General features: G+C 47.9%; 1 protein-coding gene across 2 annotated transcripts in view; it reads left to right on the top strand.

Moving 5' to 3' along the window:
- Positions 1–3,093: 3,093 nt before the first annotated feature.
- The window catches only part of AGK (acylglycerol kinase), a 75,329-nt gene continuing 63,471 nt past the window's right edge, over positions 3,094–14,951 (top strand). For both annotated transcript variants that reach the window (XM_037049056.1, XM_037049055.1), the window contains exons 1-2: positions 3,094–3,140; positions 8,040–8,143. In XM_037049056.1, the coding sequence (XP_036904951.1) occupies positions 8,043–8,143 (101 nt within the window). In that variant the 5' untranslated portion in view covers positions 3,094–3,140; positions 8,040–8,042. The remainder of the gene's footprint in view (positions 3,141–8,039; positions 8,144–14,951) is intronic.

Below are 14,951 nucleotides of genomic sequence, written 5' to 3'. Positions count from 1 at the left end.
GGGGACAGCATGGCTGGCAAACACCCCAAATGTTTGTTTCTCGTCCCCATTGTATCAAACAGGGAATACCCAATAAAGGGATGCTGGCACCAAAGGAATAATATTCTTGCTGAATCTGAAGTTTGGACTCTCAGCTGGGTGTTACACCCACTGAGGTCCCTGGGTAAACAGGCACAACCCCCGTGCATCAGTTCCTGCCCGCTGACCCCACCTGTCTGGCAGGCTGGGTTTTGCAAAACAATATCGGGGCCTTTGACTGATGCAATCAACATGCAACTTCTGGCCCTTTTCACTCCCACATTAAACAGGCCGTTGGAAAGTGCCAGCCAGATGACCCAGGAACAAAAGAAGTCACATTCAGGAAAAGGCACAGCCATGTGGATCCAGGGTGAGAGTGGGCATCACGGAGGGTTCCTGTGAGCTCCACGTTACGGTATGGAAGACGCTCCCTCTCCCGGGAACCCACTGCTTTCTTGAAAGGTCTCATTTACATGTTTCCAATCTGGCAGCACTAGATGCAGTGGGTATTAAAGGTTACAATAAGGGAGAGATTTTAAGCATAAATATCCTAAGAACCCCACTTCATATTTTTTCTCAAAGTAAACAAAGCGGTCTAAAGAAGTATCTCTGTGCATAAAATAAGAAAATAAACCAAAATGAGTGTCAAAAGGCTTTGCGGGTAATTTTCTGTGGTAGAAGTTCTGCCTGGGAAGCTCTATTCCCTCAAGCAGGATCAATCTGAGATGCTACATGTAAGGCTATTCATTGTGATGTGAGTGTTATATCCCTTTTTCTGAACCTTTAACTCTGTTTTATGGTTAACAAACCCACAGAATAGGAGCAGGGCACAGGTCCAGGGAAATAGTTGGGTGATGATGTCAGGGACAAGAAAAGTTTAAGCATACCACGGATGTCAAGGAGGTCCTTTCTGCCATCTGTTTTTACTTGCCTTCCCCCACCCCCCACTTAAAACCACATAATCTTTGCAAAAACACTGTCCTCACTGTGTTCTGTACGCATCAGTAGGCTGGTAGTTTATCTTCAAGGATGAGAAATCCCTGACTCCGATGGCTTAACAATAAAGGATTTTATTATTTCACATAATAGGACGCCTAGAGTGTGAGCAAGCTCTTGGCAGGGTAGAATGGCTCGATGATGTCATCAAGGATTCGGGTTCTTTTCATCCTCTGCGAGTTGGCTTTGCCCCAGGCTGGCTCCCTGCCCCCTTCATGGCTGAACAAAGGTCCTAGCAATTTCAGGTATCCTGTGCACCTTTGATCCTATCTAAGGGAAACCGTGGGACTATCACTTTCTTTTTAAAAACTGCTTTATTGAGCTGTAAGTCTCATGCCAGACAATCTTCCCATTCAAAGTGCCCAGTTCCGTGGTTTTCAGTATATTCATGGAGTAGAGCAACCATCCCCATGACCAAGTTTAGCATATTTCACCACTCCCAATCCTGCCGACATTCCTCAGTTTATGGCTCCTTCCTCATCTCCCTCCCCGACTCTCATCTCTGGTCTCCTCCTTTATGAGCGCCTCATTATACTGGGCCCACCTGGATAACACAGGCTAAACGTCTCAAGATCCTTAATTTAATCACATCTGTAAGGTAGTCAAAGGTTCCAGGGATTAAGAAGGGCATCCCGGGGAAGGAGGGGCTCATTCTGTTTGGTGCACAGTGTTTAGTGTTCAGAATCAGCACCTATGAAGAAGGTGGAGCTGAAGGTGAACTAGGCAGAGGGCGAAGCTGAGCTGTGGTGCAGCCTGTAAATGCGGAGACTAGGTTGTGAGCTCTCTAAGCTTGCAACCTGTGGGGCGGCTGTGTATGAGGGCATCCTCACACGCACTTAGCAGATGTTGAGTTGACAGAACGATGGTCAGAAGGAGGAAAGAAGGAAGCCTGGGCTGACTGGGTTGGTCTCCACACCAACAGGGTGGGGTTGGGGGTGGGGGTGGGGGTGGGGATGGGGATGGGGAGGGGGACAGAGAAGTGAGAGGGCTGTTGGTTGGTCGGCATTGGCCTTGGCCTTGGCTTCTCTGTAGCTTTCTTGCTTCCTAGAATCCATTCACTACACTGTGGCCAGAGAGATATTTAAAAACGTAAAAGATATTTAAAAGCCCTGGCCAGGTAGCTCAGTTGGTTAGAGCATCGCCCCAATGTGTCAAGGTTGCGGGTTTGATCCCCAGTCAGGGTGCATTCAAGAATCAACCAATGAATGCATGAATAAGGGGAACAACAAGTCAATGTTTCTCTTTCTCTCTCTGAAAATCAATAAAATAAAATAAAAATAAAAATGTAAACCAGGTCACATCGTTTCTAGGACTGAATCCCTTCAACACCTTTCCATCCCTTTTGGTTTAATGTCCTAACTCCTCAACACCATGGTTTAATGTCCTAACTCCTCAACACCACAGGCCTGCAGTGGTGGGCCTGTCTTGCCCACTGCTGCAGCTTCACTCCACTCCTTACTCCTTAGCTCCCTGGGTTTCACACACACTGACCCCGACCTGTCAAACTGCCTCAGGCTTTAGAGATTTGCACTGGCTGTTCCATCCCCTGGGCACTCGGTTCCCCTGGATCTCTGTCTGACCTGCTCCTTCTCACCTTTTAGGTCTCAGATTAATTGCCCCTCACCCAGGGGGCCTAACTTTGCCTCATTTAAAACAGTTCTCCCCCACTCACCTCCTTTATATCACTCGTTTCATTTTCTTTGTGGCCCTTATCACTACCTAAAATTGCCCTGTTCATTGAGTTTTTTTTATTTTAATTTTATTTTTAAATATATAATCTTTATTATATATTTTTCCATTATCATTTAGTCCCCTTAGGCCTCCCCTTCCTCCAGCAACTACCTCACTGCCGTCCATATCCATGAGTCCTTTTTCCTCTTTGCTGATGCAGTGCTAGGCCCTAAAATAGAGTTGAATGATAGATGGAAGGTTGAGTAAATGAGTGCACGAAAAATGAAGGCAGCCCCCAGGTGGCGGCCCCTGCACACCGCAGCGTCCCCGCGCGGCGGGAACCCGGGCCGGAACCCGGGCCGGAACCCGAGGGCGACGGCAGCGTTTCCCTGGAATGAGCGGAGGACGCTTGAGGGAGCACACAGGAAGGCGGGGCGGCGAGCTGACCGGCCGTGGTGAGTGCGGCGGGGCCTGAGCGGGGAGCGGGGCGCTGGGACTAGACGTGAGCGACGGGCCCCGGGCCGCGGAGCGGAGTCCTAGGGGTCGCGCTCGGTCGTGGGGACCTGGGGTCCGAGACTTGCGACGGGGCCGCGAGTGCGGGCGGAGCCTGGGAGGGCCCAGAGCCAGTGTCGCCGGGAGGATCCGCTGCGGATGGCGGGGTCCTTGTGGTCACTGAGGGGATCAGCTGTCCTGGGTTCTGGTTCCAGAGCTGTCGCTAACTTGTGGGACCCTTATTTTATTCCTTTGGGCTTCACCTTAGTCATTTGACAAACGGGGCGAATAGTGTCTGGTCGATTGATTGGGTTCATTCATTCCAGGTGCTTTACCAGGTTCTGTTTGCTACAGGAGCCCTAGGCAGAACTTGCATGTCAGGGGTTTGGGGTCTAGTGAGAGAACCCTCACCTGGGTCCAGTACAATTAGATTTTGGCAATTCCTCGAGGGGAAAGAACACCCTGCTTTGCAGGCTAGAGACAGTCATCAGAACACATGAAAGTTAGACTTTTACTGATATTGGGGAAAGAGAATTCCGTTGGGTTATTAGAAGGCATATACATTGCGAGCTGAAATATTGCACATTGGGATGACAACTTAAATGCTTACAGAGAAATTTACAGCGTGCGTTCACAGCCCCATCAGATGCGATCCTTGCAGCCTAATGAGTTCATCAAGCAGGTGGTGTGTCTTCAGGTTACTGATGAGGGAAGTGCATTCCCAGCCCTGTCAGGTGTGATCCTTCCAGCCTAATAAGTTAGTCAGAGCTGGTGGTGGATCCTCATTTTACTGATGAGGAAAGAGAGGCACAAGCTAAATGACTTACCCAGACAGCACTGCCAGTGAGTGGCAAAGCTGCAGCTAGAATCTAGGCCTCAGGAACTTTGAACCAGCGCTCTTTGCAACACACTGGGTAGGTCGCCTGTGTGTGCCCACTGTTCTTATAACACATGAATTATTCATTGGGTCGTGGTGAGCTTTAAACAGACTCATGGACTCTTAGATTGTTCTCAGACTTACTGGCATTCTTCTCAATCTCTACTCTTGGGTGATTTTATCTGCACTCAGCCTCGACTTCCTTCGTAGCCAAGAATCCCACATCCGTATCATTCTGAAATCTCCATCTTCTACCCCATTTCTCCCAGCTTCAAACTGCTTCCCTGATCATTTCCACTTGGATGCCCTACAACCACCTCAAGCATAGCGCCCCCTAAAGTGCATGTGCTGCCTTTCTCCAGAAACCAACACTCCAAATCTAATGATTGAAACCATTACCCAGTCAGTTGCCCAAGCACGAACCTGGCTCGGTTCCTGTTCTCTCACCTTCTACAATCAATGGATCACCAAATGCTTCCAAATTTTCTCTCTCTTTTTGAAGGTTTTATTTATTTATTTTTAGACAGAGGGTAAGGGAGGGAGAAAGGGAGGGAGAGAAACATCAGTGTGTGGTTGCCTCTTGTGTGCCCCCCCCCCCTCCATTGGGAACCTGGCCTGAAACCCAGGCATGTGCCTTGACTGGGAATCAAACCAGTGACAGTTTGGTTCCCAGGCCCGCGCTCAATCCACTGAGCCATACCAGCTAGGGCCCAAATTCTCTTTTATAAAGATCTCGCAAATCCATCCTCTATCTTCGTTGCTCCTTCCTTCCTTCTTTTGGTGACTAGAGGGTATGGTAATATCTTCCTACTGGTTCTCTTTAGCTTTAAGCTCAGCTTCATCCATTCTGTTTGCCATCCTGCTACGAAGTGATCTTTTCTACAGTTCAGATATAATAATCATATCCCTCACTCGCTTAAATCCCTTCAAGGTTTTTGTCATCTTCAGCATAATATTCAAAGTCCCTAGTGTGGATTCAAGGTCCTTCCTGATCTTTTCCGGACCTCCCCCACCCTCCCCATCCTTCACCTCCTGACCACTGTTGCTCCAAGCGTGGTGTAGTGCGGACCTCAGTTAGAAACTTGGGTGTACTTGTTACAAATGACAATGACAGCCCAACCAGAAGAAATCAGGGTTGGAGGTAATGCTCAAGAATCTGTATTTTATATATGTTCTCAGCATTTTAGCATTTTTTTTTTTACTAGCCTTGGAGAGGCCTAGTTCTAGGTACTCCCCCGTACCCACCCCGTTCTTATCTATACCTGCTTACCTCCTTGTGTTTCCTGAGCTCACTCTAGCATCTTTTGTGCCTTTGTGCATATCAGTCTCGTGAACTCCTGTTTTGGTAACTCCTCCTCGTTCTTCAAGACTCGGTGTCACTGTCACTCCTGGGAAGACTTCCCTGACCATGCACAACTGTGCGCCTCTGCGTCACCTCCCAACTACTACCAGGTGTGCCTTCGGGTTCCATGACTGCCAGCCTGGACTGGGCCCCTGGTTCACAGGAAGCTGTACTTTCTGGTACGGGTCTCGCTGTTGCTGGTGATAAAGACGTTTCTTGCCTTGGGAGGAATTTTAACCAATGGTGGTGTTAAAGAAAACAGTCATTTTGTGACATTTGTTAAAGAATGGTAAGGCGGACTTTATTAAGGAGGCGAGAGAGAGGCATCTGTCTCCACGGTTGTAGAGACCACTGCAGTGGGCGTGTTGGCATAGGAGCAGACGACTGGGCTCCCACCCCACCCAGGACTGTGGGGGGTAGAGCCAAGAACCAGGCGGAGGAGGTCAGTGGATGAAAAATTACTTACAGAAAATACCAGGGATACGGGGGATTCTTGTTAGAATGACTCAGTCTGGCAGGGTGGTCAGAAAACCAAGGGCGAGTTTGTGTGTGTGTGCACGTGCGCGTGCTAAACCACCTTGACAGGATTCTTGCCCGAACTGGATTCTGTTAGGACTGAGGGAAGCCCACAGTGGGGCTCAGACCAGCTCAGGGGGACCTGATTAAAGTCAGGGCAGAAGAGAGCCTTTGTCTGCAGTTCCAGGGAGCGATAAGAGAAGCAGGATCTTCAGTGAAAGCAGGATCTTCAGGCTTTTTTTAAAATTGGTTTATTTACCGCATGCACGCATGGTCATAAAAAATCCTGTTTAAATATTTATCTGTTCAGAAAATTATTTCACTATAGAAAACTTAGAAAACACATTGTAATTTAATAAATAAAATGAATGTCGCCCATTATCCCACAACCAAGAGGGAACTACTTAAATTTTTGTGTGTTTATTTCTGTTGGTGTTTTTCCCATTTATATTTATGTTTGGACATAACTGGGATAGTACCAATTATATACGGCTTTTTAGCCTGCTGATTTTACTTACCATTGTGTTTTGAGTTTTTCCCACATCAAAAATCCTTAGGGAAGAAACATTTAATGTAGGGGAGGAAAAGTTTCACTTGACCCTCATGTAGTCCAAAGCTGGACCTGGAAACTGACCCGACAAAGACAGATTAACAGGAGCAAAGCACGCACAGTCATTTAGGGTAAGTTTTACATGACACGGGAGACTTTAAAAGGAGTGGAGGACCCAGGCAAACCGACCTGAGTATTTCATGCTAGGTTTGATGGAGAGTGGAGGAATGTGATGGAATAAAAGGTCTGAGCTAACTGTCGTAAATGGGGAACTTAGCAGGGGGCTGCCTGCTGGGATTCTCCTTGTCATCCCTTTGCCCTGGGAGAGCAGGATGGTCTCCTCTGGGTGTAAAGAGAGCATCTTTCACATGAGGGTTTTTGACCTGTTCGAGGCCAGTAAAATAAGGAGGAGGTCAGACTCGTTCTGCTTAAAATATTCACTATGCCCAGGTGGGGTAGCATGTCCTGAACTTCATCACGTTCAACAGTTACTGATTGCAAAGATATTATGAGCCAGGTCTTATTTTAGGCACAGGGGATGTAGCAATGACCAGGACAGTCCAGCTCCTCACTCTCATGGGGTTTACATCCCAGTGGGAGGAGCTAGTAACCAAATGAGCAAGTGAGGATCAAGTGATGAGTGCTGTGAAGAAGACAAACAGGATGAGGATATGTACTATCCCTTCATATCTTAGGGACAGCGAGCTGATTTACCTTCCACGTGGGAGTGTGTGAGAGGGTCTGTCTCATTTCATTGTGTCATCGGTGAATGTGAGCATTGAAAACATTTTATTTTATAGGTGACTATCGATAGCTCTTAGTAATTTGCATGTCTTTGATGACTCGGGAAGCCAAACTTTTAAAAAATACATTTTATTTCTGGAGGGGAAGGGAGGGAGAAAGAGGAGAGAAACATTGATGCATGAGAGATACGTCAATCTCCTGCACCCCCCAACCAGGGACCTGGCCCACAACCCAGGCATGTGCCCTGACTGGGATCGAACCAGCGGCCTTTTGGTTCGCAGGCTGGTGCTCAATCCACTGAGTCACACCAGCCGGGGGAAGCTGAACATTTTCACATAGCCACGTACATTTCCTCCTCGTTGAGTTTCTGTGCCTGTTCTCTGCTTATTCTCCTCTTGAGGGTCTAGTGTTCTCCATTTCAAATAAGCTCTTACACTACTAATTTGGTGTTGTGTCTTATGCACACACAACAGATCCACAGACACCCTTAAACTGTGTGTAGTGACTGTAAGAACAAAGGAAAAACAGGAAGCCTAGAATTCCCTTCTCGCCTTTCTACCCCTCCCCTCCCCCACAATGAGTAAAAGTGATCAGGGAGGGGAACTTGGAGTTGAGGTGCAAAGAAGTGAACAAAGGAGTTTCAGAAGGTGGGTGGGCAGGTGAGAAGGTCACAACTGTGGGACTAGAAGGGAGAAGACGAGTAGAGGCCCGAGAAGCCGGGAGAAGGAAGCGAGGGAAGGGAACCTGGGCGGGTGAACGTGGAGGAGTCCCAGGGACTCCCGGTGCTGGCCTCGGATGATCACGTGTGTCATCTTTTCTTTTTCTGCCTTTAGAAGATGACTGTGTTCTTCAAAACACTTCGAAGTCATTGGAAGAAAACCACAGCTGGAGTCTGCCTGCTGACATGGGGAAGCCATTGGCTGTACGGAAAACACTGGTAACTACCTGAGAGCCCCCGCCCACCCCACCCCACCTTCCCTCCTGCAACCAAACTGTCCCAGAGGGCCTGAGGGTGAAATCCTGTTCAGCTGTGCTTGTCTCTGTGGGGGAGCTTTGCCCACAGAGCCCCCTCCTGCCACCCCTGACACCATCTGCCATTGATAAGCATAAGTTTACCAAGACCTGGTCTGCTTTGGGAGGAAAGGTGGCTGATCTCTCAAAGGAGAAGGGCCAGGAGCCTGTTTCTCAGTGGGCGTTTATTGGGTTCAATTTGCACAGGAATAAAGGTAAAGCTTATCAATTATTGTCATGCAGTAAGGATTCAAAGAACTATGAGAGTTTATTCTGAGTCAGGGTCAGTTAGCTAAAGGGCTATAAAACTTTGGGAAACAAACTCATTTTATGCTTGGACCCTTATCAGAAATTGAGGACATTCTTATCAAAGCAGGTTTCACAGGATTTTGTGCATTCTTTCTTAGGTCTGATTGGCCGGAAACTGCCCAGGGCTGCACCACCCTCATTGTTCCCGGCTTAAGTCAGGCAGGGGTAGGAAGGCAGCAAGAGAGTAGGAGACTTCTTACAGATAGAATGAGGACTCAGACTATGTCAAAGCTGATGGGCAAGAGTCTATCATCCCCTTTTTCTATAGCCCCCCAAGTCCTTCCCTGAGGGCCCCTTTGTGACCATGACTGTCCTAGGTTGTCCCTTCCTTGAGGAATCTTACCTGTCATTGGTGCCAAGGGCTGAGCAAGGTGAGGTAAAAGGGTGCAGAGGCCGTGCTCCCACCCAGAAGATAAACTTTGCCTCCTTAGTGGATTATGGCCCCAAGGTCTCTTTGTTCAGCCTTAGCCATGGTGGCTACAGTTTCTGAAACCAGGCGGGGTGGTTCCCAACATGGTCTCTGAAATGCCGTGGCCTAGAAAAAAGAATAAGTCTTAAACCCACAGAGACAGAGGCTTCTTGTGGCAACCAGATCTGTAAAGTTGGAGCTATGCAGAGCTACTCACGCTGGTGCTGCGGTGGCTGTAGGTTGTAGCTGCGGGTTGGGGAGGTGAAGCAATGGAGCCCAGCCTAGGGAGAGAGAGTTGCCTGCCCTGTTGACAGTGGGCCGGGACTGCGACTGGGACTGGTGTCCCTTGGAGTTTCACTCCTGTTTTGCACTGCAGCCTCCTGATCGCTCGTTGCTCTGGTGGCCCGGCCAGACTGCTCTGCTCCCCCAGCCCCTGTGACTGCCCTCCTCCATCCCTCTAGCTGGGCTTCATTTAAATTCGAGGAAGGCTGTCAGACCTTTGTTTGAATAAGGAATTCCACAGAGTCCTGGGTTTTATTAGCCTTCAGGCCTGGAGGGAGGAGAAAGCGCCTGAGCGCCTCTTCTGATTTAATAGGGTACTAAGATTTAAATTCACAAGAGTTTTTGCATAAGAATTATACAGGTTATTCAGAGAGCCAATCAATTTGCAGGCTTTGGGGGGATTAAGGGCTCCATCCTGAATATATAGCAAGTTTCGCTGCAATCCAGGTGTCTTAAATGACTGCTTTGTCACACAGAAGACAGGCCAGGGCCGCTTCTAGACGAAGTCCCCACGTCGGAAAGGAGATTCGTACGACGCTTCTGACGCTTCTGTGAGCGTCTCTGTTCCCCACTGTCAGATAGTTTTATGATGCAACACGGCATCTAGTGTTTTGCAGCTACAGAGACGATGAAACTGCGCCCCCCCTTTCTTTCTAAGTATTCTCAACGCCAAGCACTTGAATTCCATTAACTGATACATGAAAAACAGACGTAAGAAGCTTAGATTCGGTAATACAGAAAAAAGAAGAGGGTAGAGGAAAGGTTTTAACAAACGGAATATGACAGCCATGGTGATTGCCTGTTACTCCCTTTCCCAGCTGTACTTGAGTCCTCAAGGGAGGCTCCGTTAAAACACAAAATCCAACAGTGAACGTGAAGATCGAATTGTCGCTATACAGAGATTCGGAAACCAGGCACTGTCCCCTCTCACAACCAGAAGAGGGCGCTGGGGGGCTGTGTGCAGTGGGACATTTTGATAGGAAGAAGGGTGGGGTGAGGGAGCAGTTAACAAAAGATAAGATTTTTCTTGGTCCAGGATATTTGGGGGAGGGGGTGGGGAGAGGAGGAGAGGGTTTAATCCTGCCATTTCTGTCTGGCTAAGGGAGGGGCCGTGGGACAGATTACTGGTGCCTGACCAGTTCACCACAGACTGGCCAATGGAGACTGTGTTTCTGGGAGAGGGAATCTGCAGCTAGGTTGGGAGTTAAATCTAGGTTTGGTATCGTGGGCACGAGCGACAGCGTTTTGGGCCTGGGGACACAGCCCCTGGTGCCCCTGGCAGGTTGGAACTCGGTTTGGCTGGGGGTGGGGTGGGGGGGGCAGGCAGTCCAGGCCTGGGCGAGTGCAGTCAGGGAGGACTTCGCACTCACGGTGGGTTGCTGCTGTTCCCATTACCTAGGGGGAGGTTGGAGGAAATGACTGTGTCCCCTGTTCAGGGTGTCTTTAGAGGTCCCATGATAATGTCTTGTCGGTGTAGTCCTGGCCATGTCGCTCGGTGGGTTGGAGCGTCATCCCATGCACCAAGAGGTTGCCGGTTGGATTCCCGGTCAGGGCGCATACCAGTTCCAGCACCGGTCTGGGCACGTACGTGAGGCAGCCTGTCGCTGTTTCTCTCTCACCTCGATGTTATCTCTCCCCCCTCTCTAAAGTCAATAAAAACATATCCTTCAGTGAGGATTAAAGAAAAAAGTTTGAAAAGTTCCATGAGGTCTCCTGCACACCAGAGGCCTTATTCTCTTTTTTTTTGTACAATTTTTATTTTGGTAAAATGCTTGTAACATAAAATTTAACAACTTAATCATTTTTTTAAGTACGAAGTTCAGTGGTATTGAATGAATACATTCGCATAGTTATGCAGCCATCACCACCATCCATCTCCAGAATGGTTTTCATCTTGCAAAACAGAAAACGCATACTCATTAAACAGTAATTCCTCCCCTCTACCCCCGGCCCCCCAGTACCTGGCAACCACCGCTGTACTTACTGTGGAGGCTTCATGCTGAATTGGATGTGAAACAGCTTGAACCAGACACTGGTTCAAAGTGGGAGCCTGGAGGCCTCACTTTGCGGTCTCCCCCTTGATGTTCAAGGTCACGGCTCGAATGCAGCGCCCATCGTCCTGCTGCTCTTCTTCAAACTTTTCTCCTGTGTGCTGCAGTACCATTTTGCCCTTTTTAAATTTAGCCCCCCTTTTTAAGAAACTGTAAAAAACACCTAACATAAAGTTTACCCCCTTACATTAACCATTTTTAAGTGTGCGGCAATTGCTGTGAAGTTATTCACGTTATTACCCAGTAGATATCCACAACTTTGTCATCTTGTAAAACTGAAACTCTCTACCCACTAAACAATAACTCCCCAGTTCCTCCTCCCCCAGCCCCGGGCAACCTCCCTCCTGCTCTCAGCCTCTTAGACTGCAGACTGCTTGAGATTCCTCCTATACACAGAATCACGTGGTATTTGACTGTTATAGCTGGCTTATTTTATTTAGCATGATGTCCTTAAGGTTCATCCATGTTGTAGCATGTGGCAGCATTTCCTTTTCTTAAGGCTGAATGATGTTGGTTATGTGTATGCACCCTATTTTCTTTATCCATGTGTCTGTTGATGGGTATTTGGGCCGCTTCCACCCCTTGGCTACTGCAAACCGTGCAGTGCCGTACACCGAGGTGTGCAGCTCTGTCTTTGGGGTCTTGTTTTCCATTCTTCCAGGTGTGCACTCAGAAGTGGGATTGCTGGATCAATGATAGTTCTGCTTGTCATTTTTTGAGGACCTTCCATACTGTTTTCCATGTGGGCTGTGCCAGTTTTCGTTCCCGCCAGGTGCACACGGGCCCCAGTTACTCCACGTCCTCAGTGACGCTCCTTATTTCCAGGTGTTTGATAGCGGCCGCCCTAATGGGGCAGATAGGGCATCTCATGGTTTCGACTTGCGTTTTTCTAATGATTGATGATGTTGAACATCTTTTTGTATGTTTCTTGGTTGTTTATTTATCTTCTTTGGAGAAATGTCTAAGTCCTTTGCCCATTAAGAAAAATAAAGTTATTTGGTTTTATGTTGTTGAGTTGTAAGCATTCTCTAATCCCTTATGAGCTGTGTAAGTCCGCAAATATTTTCTCCCTCTTTGTAGGTTGCCTTTTCACTCTGCTGATTGTATCGTCTGATGCACAGACGTTTTTAAGTTTGCTGTCATCCCATTTGTCTGTTTTTGCCTTTGTTGCTTCTGCTTTTGAGTCACACTGAAGAAATTATTGCCAAATCTAAGGTCGTGAAGTTTTCTCCCAGAATTTTTATAGTTTTAGGCTTTAGATTTAGGTCATCAATTCATTTTCAGCCTCACCCATTGTGTTGTTTTGGCGTCCTCGTTGGAGGTCATTTGGTCATCGGACATGCACGGATTTACTTCTGGGCTCTCCATTCTGTGCCGTTGCTCTGTCTTTATGCCAGTGCTGCATGGTTTTGATTACTGTAGCTTTGTAATGTGTTTTAACATAAGAATGTGTAAGTCTTCCAACTCTGTTCTTTTTCAAGATTGTTTTGACTCTTTGGGGTCCCATGAGATTTCATATAAATTTTAGGATTTTTTTTCTATTTCTGCAAAAAATGCCACTGGGATTTGGTAGGGATTTCACTGAATCTGTAGATCACTCGGGGCTGTGCGGACATTTAAAGTGGTCCAATTTATGAACATTGAGATAGCTTCCCGCTATGCTTGTCTTTAATTTCTTTCAGCAGTTTTTTTTAGTTTTTAGTGTGCAAATCTCTTGTCTCCTTGGTTAAGTTATTCTTAAATATTCTATTTGATGCACTCATAAATAGGATTATTTTCATAATTTCTTTTCAAATTGTTCATTGTTAGTGTATAAAAATGCAACTGATTTTTTGCATGGTAACTTTTGTAATCATCAACTTTGCTGAATTTGTTTATTCTAACTTTTATTTTTGCATGAAATCTTTCGGGTTTTGTACATGTAAGATCATGTCGGCTGCGATGCTGTGTTGAATGAAGGTGCTGAGTGGGCATCCTTGTTCCCGATCTGAGAGGAAAAGCTTTCACTCTTGCACTGTTGAGTGTGATGTGAGCTGCGGGCTTGTCACACGCGGCCTTTATTACGTGGAGGAAGTTTCCCTCTGTTGCCTTTCCACAAACATAAAGAGTTCGAGGACTGTTATATGACAAGGTTGGGGGTATATGCATTCAGCTGCTCGCTTAGCCTGTCTCCTTGGATGCCTCACAGCTGCCTCAGTGGACTAAGAAGATCAAAAGCTTTCCCGTCCAACCTGTGCCTTCTCCGTGATTAGCACTGCTCACCCTCCGACTGATTCCCCAAACTAACGACTGACCGTCATCTTCCACATTCAGATTATACATCCTAAGTGACTCTGCTTCTTCTAAGCCTCGTACTTGGTTTGATTTGTTTTGTCTGTCCTCACTGGCAGCGCCTTTGTCTGCGGTGCCACCGCCCCTGGCCTGGATTCTTACCGAGTGGCTCCTACCGTCCTCCTGGCATCTGCTCTGTCTCTTTCTAATCTGTTTCGCCTCCCGTTGCCAGAACAGTCTTATTACAAGTGCAGATTGCTATTGCTTTTGAGACTCACGTCCGCAGTTCTCCTCAGCTCTCTGTGCCGTGGGCCCCCGTGGATACATCCCCACAAAATGCGTGTCCCCTTGCTACACTTTACCTTTTAGCACGTGGGACTTCCAAGTCTCGCCAAGGGACACGTTCTTTCTGTTTCCGGGTTCCCTGCAGGGCCTTTGCGTATGCTGTTGTCTCGTGGAATGCCCTCCCGTTTCACACAGCAGTCCTCTGCCATGTCTCCAGGTCTCGTATCATTTCCGCCCTGTCTGGGGAGACAGTCTCGGTTAGGCAGCTCCTACCTTTTCTTCATGGTGCTGTGAACTTCTCTGTGTAATATTCACCACTGCTGTACATTTTTTTTTGTTCCGTTTGTTTCTTCTCTTACATCATAAGACTTAAAAGAGCAGAAGTTCTGTTTGTCTTTTTCAGTGTTGTTCCCAAAGCCCCACCTGTAGAAAACACTTGTTACTTTATTTATGGAGGAAGGGATTGACTTGAGGATGCAGGTCTGAGTCCCCAGAGGGCAGGATCCCAGCCCCGCTGATGGCCCGGCCGGTGGGGAACCCACACGTCCAGGCTGCTGAATGCTCCTGGAGGGGGTTAGGTACAAAACCCACAGCCAGGTGACTCTCTCGTGCTCCACACATTTATTTTGAAATATCCGCAGGTTTTCTGTTTCCTGCTCTGCCTTCTCCATACTCCTCCTTAGACAACTGTAACTCCAGTTGCAAAGAGAAAGAGCACCAGGCAGCTGTTCGTGTGTGCACATTCGTTCTTTGCCTCTGGGTGAGGCTGCCTCCTCCGCCCAAGGCCGGCTCTCTACCCCGACCTGCATCCCATCCCCAGCCCCCACCCCCGCCATGGTTACCCTTTTCCTCCCTTGCATCTTAGTCTCATCTTTCCCCCTTCGTTCCCCCATTTCTCACTCTTCCTAGTGCTCTCTCAACTGTGTGTCCCCATGTACCCGCTGCCCTGTCTCTCCTGTTTGCGCCATTGAAAGTGTGCCTCACACTCGCAGTCTCTGTCTCCACTTTAGAGTAGTTTAGTGAGGTTTGGTTTCTGTCCAGTCACTTGATGGAACCTGCTCTTGACGAGGTCGGGGATCGCCTCCTAGTTACCACATTGGACCGGTACTCTTCCGTCCATGGTGGCC

Source organism: Sturnira hondurensis, unplaced genomic scaffold (genome assembly GCF_014824575.4).
Source record: "Sturnira hondurensis isolate 20B ecotype Veracruz unplaced genomic scaffold, ASM1482457v3 Scaffold0006437, whole genome shotgun sequence".
NCBI classification, from domain to species: Eukaryota; Metazoa; Chordata; class Mammalia; order Chiroptera; family Phyllostomidae; genus Sturnira; species Sturnira hondurensis.
Note: the sequence above shows the minus strand (reverse complement) of the source record. Positions and strands in the feature narration are given on the sequence as shown.